Source organism: Scleropages formosus, chromosome 7 (assembly GCF_900964775.1).
Source record: "Scleropages formosus chromosome 7, fSclFor1.1, whole genome shotgun sequence".
NCBI classification, from domain to species: domain Eukaryota; kingdom Metazoa; phylum Chordata; class Actinopteri; order Osteoglossiformes; family Osteoglossidae; genus Scleropages; species Scleropages formosus.
This window is the reverse complement of record NC_041812.1, coordinates 27,225,871-27,253,564: the sequence shown is the minus strand read 5'-3', so window position 1 is coordinate 27,253,564 and position 27,694 is coordinate 27,225,871. Positions and strand designations below refer to the sequence as shown.

At 45.8% G+C, this 27,694-nt stretch overlaps 1 protein-coding gene across 3 annotated transcripts in view; it reads left to right on the top strand.

Annotated features, from left to right (window-relative positions):
* The first annotated feature begins 2,337 nt into the window (after positions 1-2,337).
* The window catches only part of LOC108926253 (SH2 domain-containing adapter protein F-like), a 71,031-nt gene continuing 45,674 nt past the window's right edge, over positions 2,338-27,694 (top strand). For all 3 annotated transcript variants that reach the window (XM_029253310.1, XM_029253308.1, XM_029253309.1), the window contains exons 1-2: positions 2,338-3,973; positions 22,083-22,212. In XM_029253310.1, the coding sequence (XP_029109143.1) occupies positions 3,524-3,973; positions 22,083-22,212 (580 nt within the window). In that variant the 5' untranslated portion in view covers positions 2,338-3,523. The remainder of the gene's footprint in view (positions 3,974-22,082; positions 22,213-27,694) is intronic.

Below are 27,694 nucleotides of genomic sequence, written 5' to 3'. Positions count from 1 at the left end.
GTGTGAGGATGCTGCTCTGCCAAGGTGTTAGTGTGCAAACGTGAAACTGAAGATGCGGTCTGCAGCCTGCGTCTCTCAGAAAACACACGAACACTACATTCTAGAGTAAAGGGTATTCTATTTCCGGAGAAGGGACTGAAGCAGACTGCTTGATAAAAGCCGGACCGTGCGGTTACTCAGGCACTTTATGGCCCCCACCATGGGCTCATTGTCTCCCTGCAGGGACGGCAGCAGGTCTGGACCCCATGACACCAATGGAGTCTGGCTCCAAAGATTCAATTAGTGCCTCCCATGTGCATTCAAGGTCCCCGTGTCCCATGTGCCTGACTTTGGACCTTGCACCTTGCAGAGAAGGTGCATGCTGTTGTCTGGAAGATGTGATCTTACAGAATTACATTCGCTCTGTCATACAATATATAGAAGGAAAAGGGCTGGATTGTTTGACAGCAGAACTGGGCTTCTGTAAAGATACAAAGCTTTGTGTTTCACAATCAATACAACACTATTTATTTTCCAGCGTGGGTAAGATAAACATTGTACTCGCTATAAAGCTGCTTTATGCTACAGCTTTATCTTGATATTTTCCTTTAATACATGAATATTCATTTGCATAGGTATATATGTATATAAATGTGGTGTTTCTCTATATTTGAAAATGATACATCACATCTGTATACGTTTCAATAATTTCCGGTGACATATCCATTATACAGAATTGAAATTAAACATCAATTTTCCAGGTTAGGCAGGATTTAGGGAATCTGCAGTCAAGGAGCCTTTACACTGCTGCTAGCTACTCCTGTATTGTATGTAAATGTTTGTGTACCTTTAAAATAAATTCTAGGAAGGCGATCAGGATTATCCTGAGTTTTGTGCACCTACTCATGCGATGAACATGGGTGCATGAAGTGGAAAGAAACAAACTAGGTTTACTTAAGAATCACACGTCTGCAACTATGTCTCCCTTTCTCCTGATGTGATGCACAAATTGTATTTCTCTGAGATGTATGTTGCTTTGGAGAAAAGTGTCTGCTAAATGAATAAATGTAAAATGTAAATGTAAGGACCTGCAGTGAGGTGTCTCTCTTCAGCCATCATCTGCAATGCTGATAAGGATCCATTGACTGCACATCTGGACATGAATGGGCCTCAGATCAGAGGGAGTAGACTGTCACCTTTCGCTCTTCGTTACTCTGCTGTCAGACATGGAAACATCCAAATGTATTTAAAAGATCAGCATCGTATTAGACAAATGCATTAACATATTAAAAGATATTTTTTTTTGTTTGCTTAAATTGAACCTTTATGCTACCTGTCATAAACAAAGAAGTTTTTGCTAACAGTAAAAGTATGGAGCAATATTGTAACGACGCACGTTATTAGGAAATGTCACGTTTGAGCGGGAGACAAATGTTTATTGTAAATAGGTGAGAATTGTGGGGAAAATGTGAAACTGTTGTTCAACTGCTGTGGGGCCTCACGGGGATTATGAGGGGGTGAGCTTGAGAAGGGCTAAGATCTTGAGAAGGCTGGTTTGAGGTGTAGGTTCAAACAGAAAAGAAGGAAAAGGGGTCCTCAGACCAAGAGCATTATTTCCTTGTGTTCATGCCGTTCCATCTCGCCGTGTGCTGGTGTTCCAATAAACGTTGTAATAAATGGTGTCCGTGCATCCTTCTTCACCCCATCTGAATCCAGAGCCAACTGAGTCTCTGCTTCTCCCCACACATTATAGCTATAACCCACTCCTGCAGATAGCTCCAGTATAAAATTCACAGCTTTTGGTAATATCTCACACTCCACACAGCTCCTGGTTCAAGCCATGGTGATAATCCCACCTGGGCTGATGCAACTCCTTCCTGTCTGGTCTTCCGTTCTTTGCCACCAAGCCTCTCTGGCTGATCCAGAAGACGTGGCACAAGTTGTGCTCAACTTGCCAAAACAGTCCCATGTATCTCCCTTCAGTGGCACCTCACCACTGAGGCTCATTCAAGGAGTTGCTCAGAGGCACCACTTTGGAGACATGTCCATTGAGTCATTCACCTGACACTTTCTGAACTTACAATCATTTACACATTTATACAGTTGGGTAATTTTACTGGAGTATTTCAGGGTAGTAGCGGGTGCGGTGGCGCAGTGGGACCGGGTCCTGCTCTCTAGTGGGTCTGGGGTTCGAGTCCTGCTTGGGGTGCCTTGCGACTGACTGGAGTCACATCCTGGGTGTGTCCCCTCCCCCTGCAGCCTTTCGCCCTGCGTTGCTCGGTTAGGCTCTGGTTTGCTACGACCCTGTATGGGACAAGCGGTTTCAGATGATGTGTGTGTGTGTGTGTGTGTCTACATTGCTCAAGGTTACTACAGAGTTGCTGGAATGCAAAGTTATGAAAAAGAAAAGCCTGGTCATAGTGCTGCTCTGCCTTTATAAAACTCCAGTCCAGTGACCCTCCTCACAGTTGTGTCTGGCAGACCGGTGACACACTCCATCCACCCTGTGAGGGGTCTGGGCACACACTCCGCATTGTCCAAACTGCGGGCTTTGTGTACCGAAAACTGCTTCACCTCTCCCCATGTATTGTACCCAGGTATTTCAACCCTTTGAGTGTCTTCTTCATATTTAATTATTTTTAATCCAGTTTTCCGGAGTTCTTATAGTTTCATGTAGTGATATTCAGTCAGTGTTGGTTATTATGAAAATAAGGCATGTGCAAAAAACCCTAATTTTTGCAGCGCCTCAGGTGTATTGACACGTCCATACGTGTGTGAGTGTGTGTGTCACGTAGCTCTGCTGTGTACACAGGTGAATGATTGTAGGGAGTTCAGTGTACTCAGTGTAACTAGTATTGCAAGTCACCTTCACAAGTGTCAGCGAAATCCTAACCCTTACTAACTAGTAAGCTGTTGTGCACGCTCGAGAGAAGCGTTTGCTAATGAATAAATGTGAAATACACAAAAAAAGATGAATCCTGACGTGTCTCGATTTTATACACAGCTACGGGCCCATTAAAAGTCTAGAATACAGAGCTAATAAAGCGCGATGATTTGAAAAACTTGTCATTCGAAGATTTTCTCGAGCTTCGACGTGCGGCACGATTAGAACTCCTTTAAAACGAGTGGAAGTAAAACACGGTACCGCGCGTCCGCGCTCGCTCTCGGCGCTGTGTGCGAAATCGCCGCTAGGGGGCAGCGCGCGCTTCGCCTACCTGCAAGCTAGAGAGGCTGCACCTCGTCTCGCGCTGCCAAAAGGCCGCTCTCGCGCGCTCGCTCGCTCTCCCTCCTTCCCTCCCATGTTGCCTAGCGGTGGACGGGGGTAGAGCGCGCGAGTGGCTCCTCTGCGCTGCGCTCCCAGTCAGTCACTCACTCACTCACTCACTGAGTCACTGTTAGTCTGCTCTCAGCGGCGGAGTTGGCGGGAGACTCGGGTTCGAGCCCGGAGTCACTACGAGGCGGGGCGAGAGCGCGCGCACCTGGCACGGAGGAAAAGTGGAGCGGCGAATATCGGAAAAGTGACTTTGGAGAGCGATGCGCTGGCATGGCCAGATGGTTCAAGGAACACCTGCCGGGATTCAAAAGTTCCAAGGCGTCGCCTCCGGCTCCACCAAAGCCGGACTACAGGCACTGCCACATGGCGGCGTGCGGCGGCGGCGGCGACGCCGGCGGCGCCCCGGGCTTCCAGCAGACGGGCCCCGGGGCCACCTGTCAGTACCCGAGCGCCGCGCAGCCCGACATCCTGGCCGCATACAAGCTGCAGAAGGAGCTGGACTTCGAGGACCCGTACACGGCGGGCGGGAACCTCTCCTTCCCGGGCTTCTCCTCTCTCGCGGCGCCCGACGTCAAGTACGTGTCTCCGAAGCACCGGCTCATCAAGGTGGAAACGCTGGAGAAAAGCGGCGCCGGGACCTCTCAGAGTCAGAGCGCGAGCGCGGCTGGCGCGAGGTCCCCGCCTTCGTCACCCCCCACTGAGCAGGACGGCAAGGAGAAGGTGAGGGGTGTGTGTGTGTGTGTGTGTGTGTGTGTGTGTGTGTGTGTGTGTGTGTGTGTGTGTGTGTGTGTGTGTGAGAGAGAGAGAGAACCCCGGAGCAACTTTGTCTCGAGCGCTTCCACGCGCCATACATAATTGATTTACATTATCATAAAAACCTGTGTGAAGTACCTCACACTCGTACTGTATCACCGAATTAGTACTGACACTAAATCAGTTCCGTTACTCACACCGTCACTGCATAACTCACTTTAAATCAATGACGGTAAACACTGACTCTATCAGTGACATCACTGGACCATTTATTACTAACACCGTATCAGTTACATCACTAACATTTGCAATAATAATCACTTACTTTAATAATATATCAATTACATGGCTACCACATTGGCTCAATTTACTAACATTGTGTTACATTCTAATTTTGAATTACACTGATAAAACTCTTCCGTTCACCTTCATTACGTTTATAGAAAATTAAATCTGTGCAAGTCCCAGAGTGTGATGCAAAGTACAAATACAGGATATATAGTCGTGTATCACTGGCTTTACTAACATTGCGTCATTATCGACACTATCAGTTACAGTACTGATACTGTACCAGTTACATCACCAGAACTAGCTCATTTCTCTGGTTTACTGACACTGTTCACATTTCCTTTCCTTTGTCCAAGTTTCACATCTGTTAGTTGAAAGAAGCTGTAGACCCCCCAGCCCCCTCCCCTCCTCCCATATGCTCCTCAGTGTAAAATGTGCTTCTAGAGCATGTAAAAACCAGTGATACAGCAACTTGTCGAAAAATATCAATAGTACTCAGTGGAGTAAAAAACAAATGTTGTGGGGGAAGCATTAGGCAGGCTTGAACATTGGTGGGGGGGGCATCCCGGGGGGGGGGGGGCATCCCTCCCACCCCCGTCCCCCGATCCTCCTTGTTGCTCCTCGTCTGGTGGAATCAGTCATCTGTTTTATCTTCTCTACCTGTCAGTGTGTTTGCAGTAGACTGCAGTGTGTAAGAGCAGTGCGGCGGAAACCGGATGAACAGGTTGTTGGAACAGCTCGGTGTCACTCTGTGCACAGACACTCTGAAATTTACCTTTACCCTCAGCGACCGTTTACCGTAATGTCCACTGACCGATATTTAATGTTCCTTCGCTGCACAGATACCGTGGTGTTACTAAGGAAAACACGAGTGACCGATAAATGGAACGAATCCCAACTTTTCCCGCCTGCACTGAGCTGTTGCCGTCAATCCTTTAGCAGTACAATATTTTAAGAGAAAATGTTTAAAACCTTTTCACTGAAGAAAAGGAACCCTTTCAATCAGAGTAGGTGTGATGGAGTTCGCACAAAGAAGACCGCTGAACATCTTCAAACCGAAGATGAATAGTTGTGGACCTCAATCAGTAATGGATTTGAGGGCTTTCATCCTCTTTGTGGTTCTGGCTGCGGATGCTGGTTTACTTCGGTAAGCAGTAAAATGTCACTGCGTCTCCTTTTTCCACATTAAAACATTCCCTTTACTGTTCTTTATTGCGGTTATCCTGAGAGCCGGCATCCGTCACCCTCTCCTACATATGCTCTTTATACAGTAGGTGTTCAGCCGTGCTCCACAGTTACTTGAAACCCCATGTGACATGCTCATCTGTGGAAAGAATGTGTGTATAAAAATGTCTGCCACTGGCAAACTTAATTAGCAGGTGTAAGAAAGAAGCAGCCCCTGTGCGTGAAAGGACTAGACATGGGAGGTGTGGGAACTGAAAGAAGTATGTGCTGGAGACACAAGTGTGGAGGTGTTGCTCAACGCGGACAACACCCCTCCCTCAGGACTCCTCCGTTCGGCTAATCCACTGATCCCTGGGCGCTGTGTGTGTGTGTGTGTGTGTGTGTGTGTGTGTGTGTGTGTGTGTGTGTGTGTGTGTGTGTGTGTGTGTGTGTGTGTGTGCGTGCGCGCGCGCACATTTCTGCCTTATGCATTTAAATGTGTAAAGCACACTATAGCCTTTTTTATAACAGCAGATAAGTCAGCAGCGGTAGATTATGACCATAAATGTCCGACTGTAACATGACCACCTTATCACCTGCTTCCATAGAAAATGAACAGTACGCTGTGTGTATGATAACTGTGAACAAGATTATTAGCACTGACCTGCAGTTATAACTGGGTTGCAAAGCTGACCTTTCTCTGCCACTTTATCCTCATTTCACCCCAGATTTCCTTGCAAGGACTGAGATGATCACCCACTGGGCTGTGTCTGGTCTTTCTTGTGATTGTCTTGCTAAATGTATGGTTTTCTGTCATTGTCTCTGAGCTACCAGCTTGTTTTTTCATTTGTTTGTTATTACTGACCATTCATCCGCTGCAGCACCATTGTGGTTTGAAGCCCATCCCAGAAGCATGGGGTGTGAGGCAGGGTACATGCTGGATGGGACACCAGTCCACGATAGGACAATAACACACACACAGAGGCATTTTGGAGTTACCAGTTTGTCTGAACTGTGGGATTAAACCAGAGCACCTACAGGAACCTGGTGACGATGCGGGGAGAACATGGATCGTGGGGACTGCGCACAGACTGAGACAGGTGACTGTGCAGGAGCTGTGGGGCACCAGTGCTACCTGCTGCTCCCCCATCCCACCTGTCATCTTTTTCTTGCTATATTTAATACCGCGAGTGTTCCTTGATAAGTGTGGTTGTGCATCTTGTTCTATTTACTCAAATTGCTTTAATATTTATGTGTATTCATTAAGCAGATGCTTTTTTCCAAACATATATCTCTGAGAGCGGTACAAAGAGTGCGTTAGACCAACAGAAGGAAAGTTCTCCATGCAGACACGTGATTCTGGAATACAGTGAATTTGTCACATACTGCTGTATAAACCAGTGAACATTACATGAATAGGTGCATATAGGAGAATGGGGGGGGGAGTGACTCCGAAAGACATGTTTTTTTTAAAAAAAAAAAAAAACAACTTTAATTTGTATCCCTGAGGGGAGTTTTGAAATGGTGCTTAATCGCAATGCTGCTGTTGTCCCATGCAGCAGTTAGCGAGTTCTCGGGCGATGACCCAATGCCCATACTGCCGGTGTTCCCCTCTGCTGTCATCTCTTAGTGGCAGTTACATTTACCATGCGTTGTCTTTTTACATGGTTTCAGCAAAGACACCGACATGTGGCGATTAATGAGAGGTGCTTGTCTTCCTGCACACATGGCATAATATGCAGTAATTGAGGGGGGTGGGAGTTTTATGTCTGGATGATTTTATGTTTGCGAAAATCACTTTGATCATCGGTGCTATTATTTGTAATTTGTGGGTTTTTTATGTTTGTTTATAATGCCGAGACCTTCGAGGTACACCGAGTGGAGGCACATCAATTACTGTACCATCCTGGCGTAGAGCTAATTAAATCCTCCCTCAAGCAGCTGTGCCTCCTTCCCATCGCCGACATTCTTCAGGGCATTTGAAAACTTGCCCAGAGATTCAGAGAGGATGATCTCACGCGTGAAACGGAATGGGATCCAGCATTACTGCGAAGGTTACCTCCTCAAGGAAACGTCGCGTGCAGGCTCCGTGTAATCCTTCGACATTAGGGTGTGTGTTTTTCTTTTTTTTTTTTTGTTTTCCTCTCCTCGCTGTACTCAGCCACCCATTAATGTAGCAGTTCACTAGATACCTGTGTTCTGGTGTGACTGGGTGTTTTGTTCCAACGAAAAAGGGATGTTTTTGTGAAACGTGTGCGTAACGTAGTCTACTGCAGACGAAATTCGTTTCTTTTCCCTTTTCGTGGAAAGGAGCACATCTTCTGAGGGAGGATTTGTGTATGGATGCTATGTTCTGCGTGTGTGTTGCTGGAAGTTTAGCATCAGAAGTTCTCTCCTGTGTGATGTTTTCCCTAGATGTTAGAGGATGGAGGCTGTCCTGTTTCAAACTGTACAGCGATTGACCTGTAATGCTTCACTGTCCTTGTAAAGACAAAGTGAGCAACTGGACACCATTGCTTCTCTAGTTCTCATGCCGATACTAACGTACCTGCATATTATGTCTTTCTCTTTCCTTGTCTAGTAATAATCACAGTTGTTGAGGTTGTTGCTAGGTTGTGGTTAGAGAGGGCTGCCCCCTTGCAGTCCAAGGGCCTAGGTTGAATCCATGCTTCTGCTGCAATACCTTTGAGCGTGGTACCAATGCTGAATTGCAGCACTAAAAATTATTCTGCTGTATAAATGAGTGAATAACTGTAAGTAGCTTAGTAATGCAAACATTGTGTGTTCGCATCTCATACTGTGCAGTTTAAGTAAGCAGGTAAGGTCCGGTATCTTGCTGAAGTACAGTACACTGGCTCCTGCTGTATACTACTATACAAAACAGAACTGAGACAAGAAGTTTGTTTGTAACTCAATTTTTTTCATAATTCCTAAGTCACTTTGAGCAATATCAGAATCGATAAACACTACATAATAGTGACATCCCTGTTTTGACTCTACGGTTAGGTTCTGTAAAAACCTCTGATGAAGGTGCTGTTAAAAGTGCTCCAAACACTTCTGTTCATTCATTCACTACCAGTCATCACTTGTCCAGTCCAGGGAGGAGTAGCCAGAAGCCTGTTCTGAAGCCACAGGTCTCCAGGCAGGGTACAGCCTGGATGTGATTGCCATTTATTTTGTTAACGTCAAAGTGCGTTAAAATTAGAACTCATTAAAATTACTGAAAATAAAAAAATTTTGTACTCCACAGCCTCCTATTTAATGCCGGTTGTTGACAGATTTATCCCATAAATACGCAATGTTCTTCACCTTCTGGCCACTTTCAGCTGTTTTTGTTCTCCAGTAATGGCAGCTCTGTCATCTCAGGCCCTGGGCTGTATGATCACACCTCGATATCCCTGTGTTTCTTCCTCCAGGTGCTCTCCAAGGGCATGTGTTTCAGGTCAACTGGTGTCTCCAGATTTCCCGTATTTTTGAGCAAGCGAATGTGTTATATATTTATTTACACTGTCAAAATGAGTGAGTGATTGTAAGGAGTTTAGTGTATCAATTTAAAGTCGCCTTGGGTAAAAGCATCAGCTTAATGTTACTTAATATAACAAACATCTACAGAATGAGTAAATGTAAACATTAAAATCTGCAAATCAGATTAATGCAGTCAAAGTACCCCATTGTCACTTTCGAAACCTAAAATGTAGGTATAATGAAAATATTTACTGAGATTAATTATTATTAGCTTCAAGCTATATTAAAATTAAAACAAATTTAAAATGGCAGTAAATAAATACGCATTCTCGACAAGTGCCAATACCTGACCAGTTTGTCAAGTAGTTGTCTAACGTTCATCTTATTGATCAGCGCTCAGAGATCAGATGAGCTGCAAACACTGTGGAAGTGAGTTGAATAGGAAGGTCTCTCGCTCCCGTTTCAGTGCCATCGAATTATGGCACCTGGAAATGCAGGTTGATTTCGCTGTGCTGCAATAAAATGGTAAAGGATGTACTATTAAACATAAACCGATAATGTTTTTGAAAATTTGTAACTCTGGTGTTCATAAGACGAGGAGCCAGTGTGCAAGTCCTCTCTTGTGACTCGAACTGTTGCAAATCCAGCTCTTTAGTCACTATGCTACCTGCTGCGTACCCTCGTATTTATATGCTTTGTGTCTTACTACTTTGGGAATTATTCCAAGCAGGCAGCAGCGAGTATAGCGACAAGAACCATCACTTTTCACCTCGAAGGACCCAGGTTCAAATCCCATCTCCTGTTCTAGTAACCTAGAGGAAGGTACGTAGCCTGAATTGCTCTAGTAAAAGTGCTCGGCTTTATGAATGGGAAATCACTGTAAGTAACCTAACGCTGTGACTCGCTTTGAAGAAAAGCATGAGCTGAATTATTAAACAACTGATCAGTACGTAGTTACCGGGTAGGCTCCGGTTCCCCGTGACCCCGTAAGGGACAAGCGGTTCTGAAAATGTATGTGTGTGTGTGTGATCAGTACGTAAGAATACAAATGTGGTTGACGTACTTGATACAGGTTCTGTTTCTTACCTGCTTCCACACATGACATAATGGAATGACGACCGAAAGCAAAATGTGCCGTGAATTTCCTGTGAAAGACTCTGCAGTCTTCAAAAAAAGGCACACTTTATTTTTTTATTTTTGTTTTGGAGCCTGCCCGTGTGTGCCTGTTGCACACCCATCCAAAATACTTTCCGACACCCAATCGTTTCAAAATCCAAGAGTCATTCAGGCCTGTTTTTGTTACTGTGCTTTCAGCCAGTTTTCCCCCCATACATTCTCCTGAAACGAGAGCTTTCTGATTCGTTTCCCCCTCTATTGCCTCTCCAAATTGATGCTGCAAATGGGCATGAGCTGGTCCACCTACTCCATCAGAACGAGAACACAAATAATCAGATCCCTGGACATGGAATGATCCAATTAGGTGTCGTTTGGAGAAGTCCATGAACAGACGGCTATGCCAGATCGGCTTGAGAGAGCATTTAAGCACTGTGTGGGACTCTCACCTTGTTTACCGTGACACTCCAGCAGCACACACTCTGCCTTCTTTCCTTCCTCTCCTTTCTTTTTTTTTGTTCTCCCTCCACTAATTTGTTTCCCTAAATAATAGGCGTGTCATTTTCGGGCTCAGCCGCACAGTAAGAGAGCCCACGGGCGTATGGTGCGGCATGGCTGTCGCGGCTCTCCGTGTGACGCCGATCCTCAAATTGAGCCCATTGTTGAAAGCGGCCCACTGTCTTTGTACAGGGCCGAGGTCGGTGCCTCTCTTTTCCAGAGCGAGCAGTCAGGTTTCCCTTCGGGAGACGAGTTGGGGCGGAAAGCCATCTACCGTATAAATATTAGTTTTCTTCTTGCTCTCTGTGGGCTCTTGGAGAGGTAACGGTGCTGTCGTGTTTTGTTTGTCTTTCGAGAGCTCGACTTCTGTCCGTTAGAGTCCAACCGCCAGCCCGTAAACGCTGTCCGTCTGTCCACAGGGGCCAGAAAGCGGCCCTTGCAGCCCGTTTCCCGGTGGCCAGATGACTTTTATTTACCAAATATCAGCAAACAAGAAGTCCTGTTTTGGAAGAGGACAGAGTTTACATAATGAGATTAGCGCACAAGTCGACGTGGCCTTTGTCCCCAGCTCTTTCTGGAGTCCAGCCCGGGTGTCCTTGTGGTCTTTTGACTGTTTGGGCAATCAGAAATCATTTCTCGAGGACTACTGGGTGAATATAACTCCCCTAGTAAGCTTTTGTAATTTGTTTTTTTTTAAATTAAGTGTTGGAGATTGCCCGTTAAAGTATGTCAATATTAAGTACCTCAGAAATGTGTCAAATGTTTAGCCTTGCTATAAATATTTGTTGCCAGCAGAAACTGCTGCTGGAATAAAGCCGTCATGAGAATTATGCCGCGTTTGGGCAGAAATGAAGCTGTCGTGAGAAAATCTTGCTCTCAGTGACGTGCACTGATTTTTGACACCAGGGACGAGGAGAAAGTGAAGCATTGCGGCTTCTCTTTGGTTGTTGCCGCATCTCTTTTTCGACTTGAGAATAAAAAAGGCCCACTTTAAGAGTCAAAAGTGCAAAAAAAGGAAGGGAAATCACATTTGTTCTCACCAATTAAATTCATAAGCATTGAGTGGCCTCGTTCTCCAAAATGTGATTAATACTTTGAAGACCCTGGTGCTTTCTATTAAAGATGTATATCTAATCTTCTAATTCAGCCTGTGAATGTATTGGTCTAAAATTAGTAGCAAGAACATGGCACATAAATTTCCTGCACGTGACCTTGAAGGGCTGTTGGGAGAAATGAGATGGCTCCAGCTGCCAAGGGTCGGTGTTGAATAGTTACCCACAAATCAGTGGAGCATCGCTTATAAGTCCCAGTCTTTTTTAACTCAAAAAGGATGAATGTCGTGCCGTCATTGAGCTATTTAACGTGTCTGAGTTTTTGAGACCAAGCGGGGCCGTCTTTGGATCTGAGTGAAGAAACCCTTCTTGCCGAGTAACTTTCTGTTGCTCATTTCCTGGCTCTTTAGGCTCCCCAGAGCTTCATGTCATTTGTTTCCCTTGCTTTGCAGGACCCTCTGACACCTCACATGGCATACGGGAGTTGCTCTCAGAAGCAAAGGGTTTATTTTCTATTCTTAATGACACTGTAACCTTGACCCAGTGTAGTGGGGACACTTGTGCCGCACTCATTCTTATGTCGGGTTTCTGTCACATGGCTTCACTCGGCATACAAAGCAGATGCTGGTTGAAAAAGAATTCGTAAGCAGACAACGGTTGACGGTGCTTGATGTTGAACATCGTTCCTTTGCTGTGTACAACTAACTGGTGTAAACCACAGTCCTGAGTCACTTGTACATCGTAGAACTGCAGATGTTCCTCTGTGTGATTGATCAAACACTTGAATCACCAGTGCAGCATCAGTTCTCATTGTTGGATTTGAACCTGGAACCTCTTGTTAGTAAGTCTTTCTCTATATTGCTTCACTGCTGCATGATGGGAAGTTTGTGGCAACTCTGAATTGCAGTGAATTTCCCAGAAGTGAGGTAGCTGTAGAACGTGAGGAACATCTAGGAAAGGACATTCACTTTGAAATGTGGCCCACATATTCATGTTAATGAACAGAAATGTAGTGTCTGCTGTTTGGTTCTTCCTCCTTCCTTGTTTTTTTTTTTTTTTTTTTTTGGACAAACTGATTTTAGCTGACCCTGCCCGTACCCTTTACCTGTACATGACCGCGGTCGTTGTGGAAGCATGGTCGGTCTTTGCCTTTATATCTAATTTCATGTTTGATCTGGGGATGCTGGACTTCTTCTGAGGAGCATGGACAGCGGCTTGTCGGTATCTGGTATCGAGAATACCCTCATTTAATGTGTCCCATTTCATTTCTAAGAAAAAGGGAGGGTGCCATTGCTGGGAAACCGTATCGCAAGCTGATTAGGGAAGAACTCTTTTTTTTTTTTTTTTTTTTCTTCTCTCCTGCATCCAGGGCTTATGTGAAAAGGGAAGGGTAGGTATTTTAAAATACTCAGTGGTAAAAGATGAAATGATTTTCTCATAACAGAAATGCCAGTTTTTTTAGATGTAATTCACAGTAAGCCCTTTAAACTCTGGTAGTGTTTTCCACCATCTGGTATGGAGTACAATGGAATTACTCTGAAACATTGTTTATATGGCAGTGAGAAGTTATGTTTTTCATCAGTTTTTGTTGAGCAATAATAGCCTGAAATTAGTAGAGCTAACTAGATGGCTCAGTTCTTCAGTATTACATTTTTGCCTCCTGAAATGCAGTAATTGGAGCATGACAGTGCACCAAAGACATTACGGTAGCAGCTGTAATATCTGGACTTATTGTTCAGGGAGGTTAAACATTCTCCGTATGTAGTAGATTTTGTATGTTTTCCTTTGCCACTTGCCACAGTTGTGAGGAAGAAAAATGGGAACCCTTTAAAACTGTCTGGAATTCTGAATGAATGGCTCCCAAAATGTGATCGATCTTCCCCTAATTCGTAATAAAGACATTCTTATTTTGCAAACAAATACAGCATTTTGCCTTGCCATCTTTGAGTAAATGGTATAAACAAGATTATTGTTAGAAAAAGTATGCAAACCCTTTATATTCACTAATTAATGGGACCTGTTTTCGTGGCAATAACCTCAAGCACACACGTTCTGTAGCTGCTGATGAGACCTGTGCAGGTGATATTTAGCCCCATTCCTCTACACAATAGTTTCGGTTCATATATATTTTTGAGATGTGCTGTCAGAATGGCCTGCTTCAAATCATACCACAGCATGCCAGTGGGATTGTGGTCCAGGCTTGGACCCGGTCAGTCTGAAACTTGAATTTCTTCCATTTAAGCCAGTTTGTTGTTGATTTACTCCTGGGTTTTGGATTGCTATCATGTTAGATGATCCATCTTCTTTAGAGTGTTAGATCACACACGGATGCCCTGACATTATCCTGTAGAATTTTCTGACGCAATCTGTATTTCATGGGTCCCTCAATGTTTGCACCCAGGCCCTGAGGCAGCAATGCAACCCCCACCCCACCCTTATACCCCCTCCGTCGTGGTTAACAGTCAGGATGGCGTTTTGGAGTTGGTATGCGGTAATTTTTCTCTAAATGTAATGCTTTGTACATTTACCAGAATGTTCAACTTTTGTCAGAACATTATTCCAGTCGTGCTGTGGATCATTCAGATTTTAACCAACTTGCTTGCTTGCAAACTTGGCTGCAATGTTGTTTTTGAGATAAATGATTTCCACCATTGTAACCTCTAATGAACACCACTCTTATTTACTGTTTTTCTTAGGATATATTTGTGAGCACACACATTATCAAGTGCAAGAGATGTGTGTAGATCCTTAGGTGTCACCTTTGAGTCCTTTTGTCATTTGCCTGGAGATTGTCGGCGTGCCCTTGCACTGATGTTTGTATCATGTCGATTCCTAGGGAGTGTAGCAACAGTGCAAAATTTCTTCCGTCGCTGAGCTACCTGTTCGATTGTGGACTGATGGAGGTCCGGGTGTCTAGAGATCCTTTTTGTAACCCCTTCCAGTCTTGAGCATGAACAGCTTTCCTTTTTAAATCCTCTGAGGTCTTTGTTGATCGGTTCATATTGTACTTCAACAGAGTTTTGTAAAGAGCAGTTAATGAATCCTTTATAGTTTTCTATTCATTTTTTTACTGCAGGGCAGGTCAAACTCGAACTGTCTGTGAGCTGATTGGAACATCTGACTCATTAATTTGAATACCTGACTTTACCCAGGTTTCAAGATGTCACCATCCTGGAGTTTCACGTATTTTTTCCATCAGTGACCTTGATTATTTCAACTATTTATTCAATAATGATATGGAAGTGTAAAATCGTGTGTGTGCTATTCATTAAATAAGAGAGTCTATTATCATGACTTAGGTGAGGATCAGATCACCTTTTAGGAGCCATTGATTCATGAATCCAGATATTTCCAAAGGTTTCATTCTTTTTCTCACAAGTTTACACAACTAAGGAGAGTAATCAGCAAAGTGACCTTGTGTTGGAGTGACCTTCTGCTCAGCACCTGTCCTCACAAGGGCAAGAGCCACCCTCATTAATACTTACAGTGGCCGTGGAAAGTGCGGTAAATGTCGGTGAGCCTTGCTGGAAGGTTGGGTGATGTCTGACACAGCAGCGGTCCCAGTTTGAAAAGTAGACAGAAGTGGGGAGGAAGGCTGGGTCTTTGTTTCGCGGAACATAAAGAGCGTGTGGGCCGTCTCAGGATTAAGGAAGCGCTCCCTTCCTGCCAGGAAGTGTTTACAGCTTGGTGACGTTCCCCTTTCACTTGGCAAGTCCTCACTCGCCCCTTGCGATTTCGGGAGCTGAGCTGGTATGGAATGAGAAGGACATGGGCTGCTTTTCGACCTTGCTAGAGGTGCTCCGGAGAGCCTGAGCTGTGTGATCTGCAATGTCCTGTGTGCCCTGGTAATGTTTTGTCATTACCCCCCCCCCCCCCCCCCCCCCCCCGTGACCTCTGCTGTGACTCAGTCGCCCACCATCGCCGAAGTTTTGAAAGAGCCACAGAGTTGTTTGATATGCGGCCCCACCCAGCATTCTCTATTGTGAAAGTTCTTCTCATCTGAGTCTGAGTCACTGCTGCTGATCTCTGCTTTCATAACATGGAGAATTTTCTAACTGTTAATAATAGCTAATAATAGTAATAATGATGAATATGCGCTTCTTCTGAGTCCTTTCCCTTCAATGTCACATGCATGTTGAAGAACCCATAATTGATAGGAAACACTCTGCTGGATTTTGGCCCCTGGCCTTCGGACCTCCTCTGTCCCAGTGAGGTGATCATGGGGCGAGTTGAGAAAGGAAGGAAGAAAAGGATTCTTCTGTCTGACAAGGGTCAGACCTACGGGGATTTGGTGCCAGAAGGAATGTGGCGGCATGCAGACCTTATGCTGAAATGCATGCTCAGTGCATTCTAGGGCCTGTGGTTATGCAATGTGACCGTGTTCCTTCCTGTGTTTCGTCATCCTGGAAAGGAGGGCATGGGAATGTCTGTCAGGTGTTTGCGGAGATGGGGATTATTTGTACCTTGTCTTATCTCTTCCGTTTTTAACTACCTCTTTTGCATAGCCTCTCTGCAACGAAAAACACTCTCGCACTCTGGTGAAAGGGAACAGGATCAAAGAGTGTTTTTGAGTCGGCTACTGCTGGACATCAGCTGAATAGGTGCAGAAGGTAGCATACTGCTTAAAGACCTTTTTTTTTTTTTTGAGTAAGATGGCATTTGAATGTCCTGCCTATTGTGTAAGCGAGGACTGGAGGGTGAAGACATGCTGAACAAACAAAACTTGGGTAGGACTCATATTGGCAGTTTACAGTTACATGTCACTTCCCTCCAAAGCGACTTACAATCTCCTACAACTGTTTGCCCATTTATACAGCTGGGTAATTTTACTGGTGCAATTTAGGGTAAGTACTTTGCTCAAGGGTGCTACAGCTGGAGGTGGGATTCAAACCTGTGACTTTTGGGTCTAAAGGCAGCAGCTGTAAGCGCTACAGTACCAGGTGCGACATTAGGGCAGCTTGAAAAGTAAGTTTAACTGGACAGAATCCAAAAATCAAGAAAATGTAGCCGTTATCCCTCCTGGCCCAAACGCACTCCCTGATGTCAATTTTTGTTGTGCAGATGAAGAAAAGGTGCCTTGTTTTGTCAAGCAAAATGAAGTCGGTTGTTTTTTTTTCCAGAAATGCACCTGCTAGTTTCTTCATGGCACCGAGGAAGAAGAGATGATCTGAAAAACTGAGGATTTTGAAAATACGACTGTGTGTCTTTCCATGAAAATGTAGGTCAGGCTCTGTTGTCCTTCTCGTATAGTCTTTGCATGTCTTGGCATAGTGTGTGTGCGCGCGAGAACTTTTTCCTTCTCTGCCCTCTCCTTCTGCCACATCCATGACGGAAACTTCCAGAGCTGAAGTGATTAGTGGTTCGGTGTGGATCTCGCACAAGGTCCTGCTTCCCGTGAGGATGTGTGTGCCTGTGGTCACGGTGGCTCGAACCCACTGCAGCTCTGTACACTCCCAGGGTGAGAGGAATCTCTCACGGTGACTTGAAGGCATGTCAGTTTCTCACAGCATACACCACCACTCCCTCAGAGGTTGGCTTTTCCTTCTGATGCTGCCATTTCCTTAATTGATGCTTATTTTTATTCCACGATGACTATTGTATTCAGACCTTTGACTCCCAGGACACCGGTGTAGATCTTACAGCGATGTTGTACCAGGCTATATGTATTTTGTACATACTAGATACTGTATATATAACCATAACATATGTCAACTATATGTTCTACCTTGAACAAGGTACTTACCCTAAGATTGCTCTAGTAAAATTATCCAGCTGTATAAATTAGTAAATATAATACATACCTAAACATTGTAAGTTGCTCTGCAAAAAGTCACCTAAATGAATAAATGTAAATATCATGTGTACAGTAAATAAATTTGCATATGCATTGTATGTGTTAAATGTATGGTATAATACAATATATACTGTATACATACTATATATAAGGTATGCAAATACTGTATGGTATATATTCTATATATACAACAGACTCAAATATATAATGGATACTGACTATTTGTTTAAAAAAAAAATGTATGTATATATAGCAATGAGGGTTTTCTGGTTGCTCTTGAATGTTCCACAGAGCGGTCTTTCTCGAGCACTTTGTGAAAGCCCTTCCTCATGTTTGCTACTCTGAAGTCTGGCTAACCTTGTTCTGTGTGTTTCAAAGCCATACGAATCAGTCTAATAAATAAGTCGAGCCTTGAAGGCACAAGCTGCGTGAAGAAAAAAAGAGAAAAAGGGGGGGGGATGCAGGAAGCAAGGAAAGGCCGGGACACGTGAAGAAACGTCAGTCCGGGAAGATCGATGCCCGAGTGCGGACGGAGCAGGCGAACAGACGAAAACAAATGTTTGCACAAATTCGTTTGTGTGACTGGGGGGGAAGAAAAAAAATTAACAAATTACCAGTGATCTGAGCATGTGGAGGCACAGCTTGCTGGAGCTTGAAAGCTAAGTGTGCTTTTAAGTCTAATTTGCTTTTTCTTATTACCCAGTCATTTATCTTCCTTTGCCTTTTCCAAATGCGAGCGGGAAGCCTCGCACCGGAGCACTCGGCCGGGGATCCTTAATAAGGCTGAAAGCAAAGCTGGCAAATTAATTTACCTGCCGACAAATTTGCTTTTCTTTTCTAATGATTTAATTTTTTCTCCCCCTTTCCATATACCCCCGCCCTCCGGTCGCTCTAAAGAGAAAGTAAAAGGCACAGCTGTGAAGCCATTTTTTTAAGACTTTATAGCTGCTTGTGGTGGTTTATAGCTGCACATTCTAATGGGAAGGGGGCTGTTATGTGAATAAGCGATGCAGACACCTCCATTTGACCTCAGCAGGCATGTGTACACACACACACACACACACACACACACACACACACACACACACACACACACACACACACACACACACACACACACACACAGAGAGAGACAGAGACAGACACATACCTGCCTCACCCCAGGCAGGCCCAGAGGCGCTCCCACGCTCGACAGCATCATCCTGGTATAATGTGCGTCAGGGAGCAGTGTGAGCCACCATAGGGATGTGGGTTTTTTGGATCCGTTTTGCAGAGGGATCTCTTCGGTTCGCCTCTTTTTTTTTTTTTTCTTCTCTCTCTCAGGGTCTTTACTGCACGTACTTTGCATTATTTTTGCGCACAGAAATGAGGGATGTGTGTGTTAAGAAGTAATAAGACATATTCGCAGCCAAGCACTATTGGTGACTGGTGCTCATGATGCTCGACGTGACTCCGGGAAGGTGGAGGGTACCACCGTGTGCATTTGCTCATGGAGCAGTCGTCTCCCCCAGATGGGGTTAAAGCACTACAAGCGGTCACCCTGTGTACGCCTGGTAGTTTTCTGGAAGCAGGCTCTCTCCGGAGGGAAACCTCCCACTTCCCTCTCACTTGGAAACTGTTGCATGTCCTGCATAACAACATGGGCAGTAACGGGTTATAATTAAAGGAGGAGCAAATGACAGCAAGAGCGCAGACAACAGAGGAAAAGAAGCCTTTGAAAGGAGCTGATACATGAGGGCGGCTGGCCCTCCAGTTGTATTAGGTTATCTCTGGCAGGAATCCCATGTGGCATGCACATAAATCACCAGTTGTGCACCCCCCCCCCCCCCCCACCCGGCAGGGCAGCGCGCTACCCGTGCATCACATTCGCGGTGAGGCCCGGCCAGCAGAGGAATCACCAGGGACATGTGACATGCTTTTATTGCGCAGACCAATTGTTTGGAGTGTCAGCTCGGGTTCGACTCGGAGCCGCATCTGCAGGGTCCCCCCCCCACAGTACAACTGATGGGGCCAGTCAGGATTTTACAGGGATTCTGTACTAATAGAGGCTCTATAAACAAATTGTTTCTTTTAATTCCTTGTAATACCAACATATGATGTGAGGTATTTATGTGGCCCAGTTTCGTAGAAATCTACAATTCGGCAGTACATCATTCCCGTTGCCATAAGCGCGTCGCCGTTAAGTCTCAAATAATCGAACCGGGCAATTAAAAGACTCGGATTAAGGATTCTGTTTGTCCAGGGATCGCATTGCGGGGATGCTGGTCTGAGGCTGAAATGACAGGCTGTTTCTGTGTCTCCTTAACTAATACACTCCGCTAAGGTCTGATTTGAAATGGACTTAATTCCCCCAGTTATTCCCAAGCACGATAATACTACGATGCACTTTAAAGCAGACCCAGGCCTTCGAATGGTAGGTTTTATTGCCAGTGGGTGATTTGTAACACTATTGGGGTGCTTCACCTGTTCAGTTACTGGTGTATTGCGGTAATAAAGGTGCAAAGGGGAAGACCTTTTCTTTTTTTTTTTATTTTTTTTAAAAGCAGGGACACGGGTCCTTTGGCCTTGGCATCAGTTTTGAAACACGGTCCTCCAGGACACCTACATCGAGACTTTGCAGTTGTTGTGGAAGTGATGTGGAGCTTTTCCACACACTTTTTTTTTTTTTGTGTGTGTGTGTGTGTGTGTGAGAGAGAGAGAATTGAGCCCAGTTCACACTGCAGGCTCTTTTAGCACGGTTTCGTGTGTTTGTCTTCCGTTTAAGCCATTAGTTAGGATTCTAATGCTCCAGGTCTGGGTGTGTGGACGCCCGTACTGTCCTGTGCGAAGGGGTGCTCACTTCCAAAGAGCGACGCTGCTTTTTTACGAGAGGTCCTGCCTTTGCTTAAGCTCAAGTGTGCGAGGCTCTTTCCCTGTGCTGTGAAAACACAACTAGGTGCTGCACGCCGGATCGCGTCCCTTTCAAAAGGCACGGAAGCGAGACACGGCGGGAACCTGTAATTACGCTGCTCTGAATCGGTCCACGGCAATCGGTTGGGAAAGTTGGTGGGGGTGGGGGTGCGTTGAGGATGCATTGTTTAACTTATGTCAGCCTGCAGCGCTGAGTGGAGTGCTTTATTAAACCCACCTAATCCACTTATTGTGTGTGTGATCTGTTTAACGCCACAGCAGTTTATTTCCTTATCCTTCTTTGCTTAAGGTTAAAGCCGCCGTTGCTTCCTGCGCTTTGCCTGCTAATCCCAGGTGAACTTCAGTGCACAGCACGCTCTTGAGTCTTCCATTAAAAAAAAAAAAAATAAAAAATTACATTCGCATGAAATGTTCCTAAATGTTGAGAAATGTGTATTTAAATGGGCCCACTATATCATCTGGTGTTCTCAGCTCTTAAATTCACTGGATGCTCATTAACTGACCTCTGACCTGTTTGATGGTTGCTAGGGGCATTTGTCCACTACCCAGTAGGTAAGGGTTATGGCAGGTGCTACTGAGGGTACGTTGTCACTTGGCAACTACTTCCAAGGTAACAGAGGCTATGGAAGGGACTGAAACTGATCTATATACACGCGTGCACTTGAAGTGTGGGAGGAGACCCACTCAAGCCTGTGGGAACGTGGAAACCCCGCACAGACCGAGCTGGGTTCAGATACACATCCAAAGCCATGGTCAAGGATCTGCGAGGCATCACTGCTACCTGCTCTGCCTCCTTGCTGCCTGGTGCCCTAGCCAGCAGAGGGGTACCAACCAGAACAGCAGGTTCCTCCAGCTTGCTCTCAACACTTATGTGCCAGATGAGCAACGAGCTGCCAGACACGTTTGGAGGTCTGTCCCGCCCCAGTAGAGCTCATTCCCATTTTGTGACTTTGCTTTTCATTTGTTCTCTCTCTCCTGCACTAACTAGAAGTTTTCTTTTCCATGTCCTTGGGTGTGTGGTTTTCAAGCGTCATTTCTCCTCAAGTGGTGTGCGCTGATCTTCATCTAGAAGCTGCTGGTAGCATAGTGGTTAGACATGCTGCCTTTGGTCCCAAAAGTCACAGGTTCCAGTTCCACCTCCAGCTTTGGTGCCCTTGAGCTTACCCGACTTAACCTACATTGTTCCAGTAAAAAGGGTAAATAAGTAGCTCACCGTTGTAAGTTGCTTTTGGAGAGAGCTGGTGCGAGCTGCGTGAATAAGTGTAAATTGTCGTGTGGAGGTGGAGGAGGCTTCTGTCTCTCCAAAGGGGGTCATCTTCTACCTGTGCGTTCGTCTGCTCTGAATTACCGCGCTCCCCACCCTCTGTTACTTTATTACCCCTCTCAGCGAGTCAAGTGCAAGGTGAGATGGGTGTGGTGCTGTAAAGTGTGTTTCTCCCCCTTTGCCATGAACTCCTTGTTGTGTCCTATCCTCCCATGGATGTCATCACCTAAAGACCCAGTGAGGTATTTTACTCTATCTACATGATTTTGACCTACTGTCATCTGGTGCACGATGCTCGATAAGAACATGATAACCCAGATGATATCTAAGAAACGTCACATGCTTAGTTTGTGTTCAGATCCATTAGTGTGTGGACCTTGTCAGTGAATGAACATGTGACCAGCTACTCTCGCTGCCTTGCCCACTTGTGGTGGGAGTGCTCGGGGAGGGCAGTGAATCTGCCTTTCTCCATTCTTACCTTCCCTCTCTTTCTCTCCCTCTCGCTCCCTTTCTCTCGCTCTCTTCCAGGTTATTATCTTGGAAGACTACGCCGACCCATTTGATGCTAAGCAGGGGGGTGGGGGGCACGTGACCCCAGAGAAGGTTGCGGAGAACGACGGCTACATGGAGCCTTACGAGGCCCAGAAGATGATGGCAGGTAGGAGTGCGGCACTCAGCCTCCCTCGGCTGCAGGAGCGTGACTGGGTGTGCGGAGTCGGTTGACCGGTGCGGTCCCTTCCCCTGCAATGACTCGGGCTGAAACGAAGTGCAGAACCCTTTAATGGGACTTGGCCAAGGGAAGCCTTTCCCGTCTCTGTGAGGTCATCCAGAAACAGCATGTGCCTCTGCGTCTGAAAGCGTGCTTTGCCTCTAATAGTTCTGCGCTGTGTTGAACACCCTCGGCTGCGCGGCTGGAAAACACTCAGTTTTGTTCCTGCGGTGACCCTACCGGTGTCCCTCCTTGCACAGTTTCCAATTTTGTTACGAGCTCAGAACGTCAGCGTATCGGGATAGTGTCTGTCAGACACTTGTATATCAGTGATCAGTGCTGATGTCGTTTCCTTGCACATCTGCACAGACGCGAGCCCCTTTTCGGCTACTGCATGCTGCTCTTACCGCGTTTCCAGCCTCTTCCTTTGCGCATGTTTCTTATCTCAAAATTCCAGTTCCAGCTGAACACGTGTGCACATCTGGGCTTGTTGTGTCAAGGTGGATTCTTACATTCAAGCTTCTGTCGATGTGCAATGTGCTGTTTCAAAATATTGAATGAGAGAATGAATGAAATGAAGAATAAATGAATGAATGAAATCAACTTTATAAATCCCAGAGGGAAATTCACTTTGGATCCCAGAGCTTACAACATACATATATATGCACTCACACATACATACCTGCACACATAAGGTAAGCAACCATAAAAATGCTGAGAAATAATTCCACAATTTTACAACTTATAACTTTGTATTTTTTCTGTATTCCGATCGGTGCGTATCCATCTTCTCAGTCATTCATTCCTCCATCTTATCAGTATCCTTTCATTTCGTATTCAATAGAGCAGTCGATCAACATCACATCCCTTTTCTGTGACCTCCAAAAGACCTTTCACAAATCTGTATAAATATGCTGGGGAAAAATGGGCACATTGCTTCCTGCTGAGACAGTTTCAGGTGTTTCAGAATGCACCTGAAAGCCCACAGGGGCCTGGCAGCCCTTCCCAAAGCTGGGGGTTTGTGATCCAAGGTCCGACGGGACTCGGCTCTGAGGCTCTGCAGGCGTGTGTTGTCTGGAGCCGTCTCCGTCTCCCCAGGGCTTCGCATGGCCATGAAAATCACTTTCCTGTCATGTCTGCTTTCCTCTCTGTCCTGCCCCCCCTCTCCCCAGCGTGCTATCAGGGCCCTTTTAGATCCATAAATCGGATCCTTAATGGACCCTCACGTCAGTCTCCTGTGTTGTCTGTCCGTCTCGCTGTGTGACTTCTGATCCCAGCGCTCCCCGGGCAGCTGGAAACACTCAAAAATTCATGGGGCATCATTCACTTTGATCACAGGGTCCACCTGCGCTCTTTGAAAAAACCATTTGCGTTTCCATATTCGCCGGTAAAATATTAAACATGGAAATCATTCCGAAGTGCTGTTGAGGCTGAAAAACTCTTGTCCTTTGAATATAAGTCAATAGTTTGAGTACACATGCTGGAATGGGGTTTTATTTCCGTGAGGCTGGAGGTCAACTGACATGTTTCCAACAGTAGCGAGAGGTGTGGGACGCTCGGCTGCGGCTTTGTCTTCGCTTTCCTGCTCAATTCCTCTGATGTGAGTGTTGGCCGGGATGCCGTGTCTGCTCACGCTTGTCGGCATCCTGTTAAGTATCATGACAGCATCCCGTTAAGCATCTAGCAGCAGTGAGACCAGCTCTGTTATTCTGGCCGAGCATTACTTTCATCCCCTGCCCCCAACCTTGCCTGTGGTTCTCAATGTGCTCTTTCCCAGTGTCTTTGCAGAATAAGATCGGTGACTGTGCAATAACTGGAGGCCAGGTGTCATTCCTCGCAGTATGCATTCTGCTCTGGTGTTTCCACTTTCTCTCACATGGCTTCCCCCCCCACCGGATTACCCTGTCCTTTACCACTTAAAGGTGGCATTGCTGGCGTCCGTCCTTGCCCTGTGTGCCGGTTCTCTGATGTTCAGTGGTCTTGACTGGAGTGCAAGGAATTATTCGTGTTTTTTCATCCCCACGAAGAGCTCTGTGACCGCAGATGGTGCGCAGCGCTTCTCTGCTTATGTTTTCATTTCTTCAGCACGTTAATGCTGTCCTTGCAAGGCATCACTCAAGCTCTCTGGGGTTATTCTAAGCGATAAAACGTCATAATTCCATTACCAATGGCGTAAGCATTTTTCCTGACATGCAACTCGGCTATTGTGCTTTTTAAATGTTTGTGCTAAAATTCCAAATTTAAAATTATTGTAAAATAAACTTAGACGATAAATGATCATTATTATAAAACAATGGTTTCACTGGGGCTTTTTCCCCCAGTGTTTCTTGTAGAAAATATTGCCTTTTGTCATTTTCTGGCCTTCCAGTTATTTTAAAGTGGTAAACTGGGTTTGGAATGACACACATGGCACGTGAGGATTTAGACTGTCGCTGCTGTGTACATATTTACTCACCTGTACCATTTAAATTTTAATGCTCTCTCACTAAGGCACTGAGGTGCGGTAAATGTTACAGACCATGCGTTCCAGGGTTGCTGTGTGGTCACCGAGACGCAGGTGTTTGCACAGCTCTGAGAACGAAAGGCCTTCCGCCCTAATCTACCCACTCTCACTGGGGTCTGCCCCCCCGGAGTGTGTTCTGCAGCCGCGCTGTTCATTAACCTGCCCCACGCTGTTATCGCGACTCGTTGACCTTCACTGGCCTGCTCGTAATCCCACCCGACGGCCAGGGGACGCAGGCTCCTGCTGCTGTGTAAAGTTGAGACAGGCAGGTCAGGCTCTTCAAATTCTCTTTTACACATGTATAATTCTGGTCATAACCCCCCCAGCCCCCATAATTTCAATCACCAGGGTGAATGCTGGTGCTGCTCCAGCAGTGTGTTGCACTCTTGATGTTTTTGCCCCTTATATTGGCCCAGTGGCTCGGAGATGGGGGTTGAAGCTGTATGGGGCGTGCACAGTGCTTTTTACTGTACCCAGTCCCCAGCTCCTGCCCGCACTTCCCTCTTTCGCCCATGCTCTTGTTGAGGCTTGTCAGGAGTGGATGGAGGAGTCTTTGTACTCGGGTCTTCTCTCTAGGTGCAGGTGCTGAAGGTGAGAAGGAATGAAAATTCAACACCTCTCACTAGATCATTGTGTTAGTGTTGCTGAGTGCCTCCTCAGGTTTTCTGAACATTTATAATTATTTAACACACTTTTCTCCAATGTGGCATATAACTCAGTTTAAAAAATAAAAAAAAAAAAAGGTGGATTTCGTAACATATGAAGAGTTACACACGTGCGCATGACTGTTGAAGCACATTGTTTGTTTAATACGGCTGTTTGCGGCAGCACGTATTACAAGTAGCTTCATATAGAATTCACAGGATGTACGGATGTAAACGGCACAGGTAATGCAGTGTGAATTTATAGAGGAGACAGGAGGTCTTTACAGAGGTGTGTGTGTTCTGTGACATTTCTTGAATGTTGGAAGGGATTCAGCAGTTCTGAAGGTGGGAGGACTCTCTTTCCATCACATCAGAGCCAAATCAGAGGACTTTCCTGCTTCTGATTTTGGACGACTTCTCTGTGGGACCACAAAGTGGCCGGGTGTGGTGGAGCATTCCGGTCTCACCAGGGCAAAATACACTTTGTACTCACCAGGTAAATAACTTTGACTGCACGTTGGGGAGCAGCTACTGGCTGTAGGACTTATATTCAGCATGAATTGCTTCAGTAAATATCTAGATGCACAAATATGTGCAGGTATGAAACAGAGCTTACAGGGGTACAGTTTCAATTTAGGGCAAAAGGATTGTCAAGTAGTAAATCATAATATGAAATTCCATCCTTCCAGCCATTGTCATTAAGTGCTTGTCCAGACCTGGGTCTTCTGGAGCCTATCGCGGAAATGTAGGATATGGACAGGGTACGCCCTGGGCTGGACAACAGTCCATCACAGAGCAATCAGTCACACTTTCTCTTGTGTATCCTCACAAAGGGGAGTTTAGAGGAACACATGCCTTTGGACTGTGGTAGGAAACCAGAGCATGTGGAAGAAACCCACAAGAGGATGGGGAGGAATGCAAAGTCCACACAAAGCGAGCTGGGTTCAACCCCACCGCTCAGGATTTGCGAGGCATCGGTGCTACCAGGTGCACCACTGTGGTACCCTGTAATGAAGTGAGGTGGTATAATGTAATTCTGCTGTCCCAAGGGCCCAGTTAAACTCACCACGTGTGGCTGAGCTGTGGAAGACCTAGTCCTGGATACCCTCCCGAAGTGAACACTCAGTGCACTTTGGGCTCAACATACCACCGCTGCCATCTGGGATGGTATCCCACAGCACACTGATTGTTGCTGACTGCTTCCCAGCATGCAACTCAGTGTGTATGAAAAAGAAACATCTGTATTTATGCCTTTGTGCGCGCGCACACACACACACCCCACCCCACCCCCCCCACCTTGGGTCACTTAGGGCAGCTGATGACTGCAAAGAGGGGGCACAAACAGCCTGACACCCAGTCCTCAAACCCTCTTAATGTGAAATAAGTGTATCTGTCCAGTGTCTGTGCCACTAAAAATGCTCAGGGGCTCATGGGTCTCTGAGGTTTCATCTCTCTCCATAGTGTCCTTCCCGCTCTGAATACTCCTGATCGAAGTGTGGAGCAACAGAACGGTGGGCCCCCGGTGCGAAGGGGGAGGATGCTCTGACTGCCACGAAGAAGCCGTTGCAAAGGTTTACTTCTGCCGCGCCTGCAAGTCGAAGGCCCGGGTTTGTCCAACGACCCGTGGCCTTCCCTGGAACAACCTTGTTGTCTTTTGTACGTAATGTAAAGGTCATTTTGTTTGTCCAGCCTTTTCGTTTAGTGGCAGTTTATATTGTGACATTTATACAGGCCTGACCTTCAGAGATTCTCTGTTTGCTGCTCAAAGCAGTGCTGTTTTAAAGGGCTCCATTCAAGTTGAGTGTGTGTGTGTGTGTGTGTGTGTGTGTGTGTGTGTGTGTGTGTGTGCGCGCGCGCACGTGTGAGTGAGGGGAGAGAGAAATTAAATCATTATACTTTGCAATATTTTGTGCACTGGGGAGGAGTTTAGTCTTGCGTACTCTTTCCCACATCGGGCTCGAGCACGTATGTGTACGAGTACCACCTCTGTCCAAGGCGACTCTAGGTGGTCTCAGATGGTCTAACTGAACCCTGATGCCACGCCTGTGTGTTAACATCCAATGGGACACCTCTGTGCTGTAGGTGCTTGGAGGTATTTTTACTATATAGGGGTGTGGTTGGAGCTACTATCTTTCAATGCCAGGTTGGAATCCCACCTATGGCAGCAGTGCCCTTGATCAAGATACTTCACACTGGATTACAGTAAAAATCATTTAGGAGCTATGAGGCACCAGTGCTATGCATTGCAAAACTTAGTTAAATTGCTCATCTCTATAAATGGTTG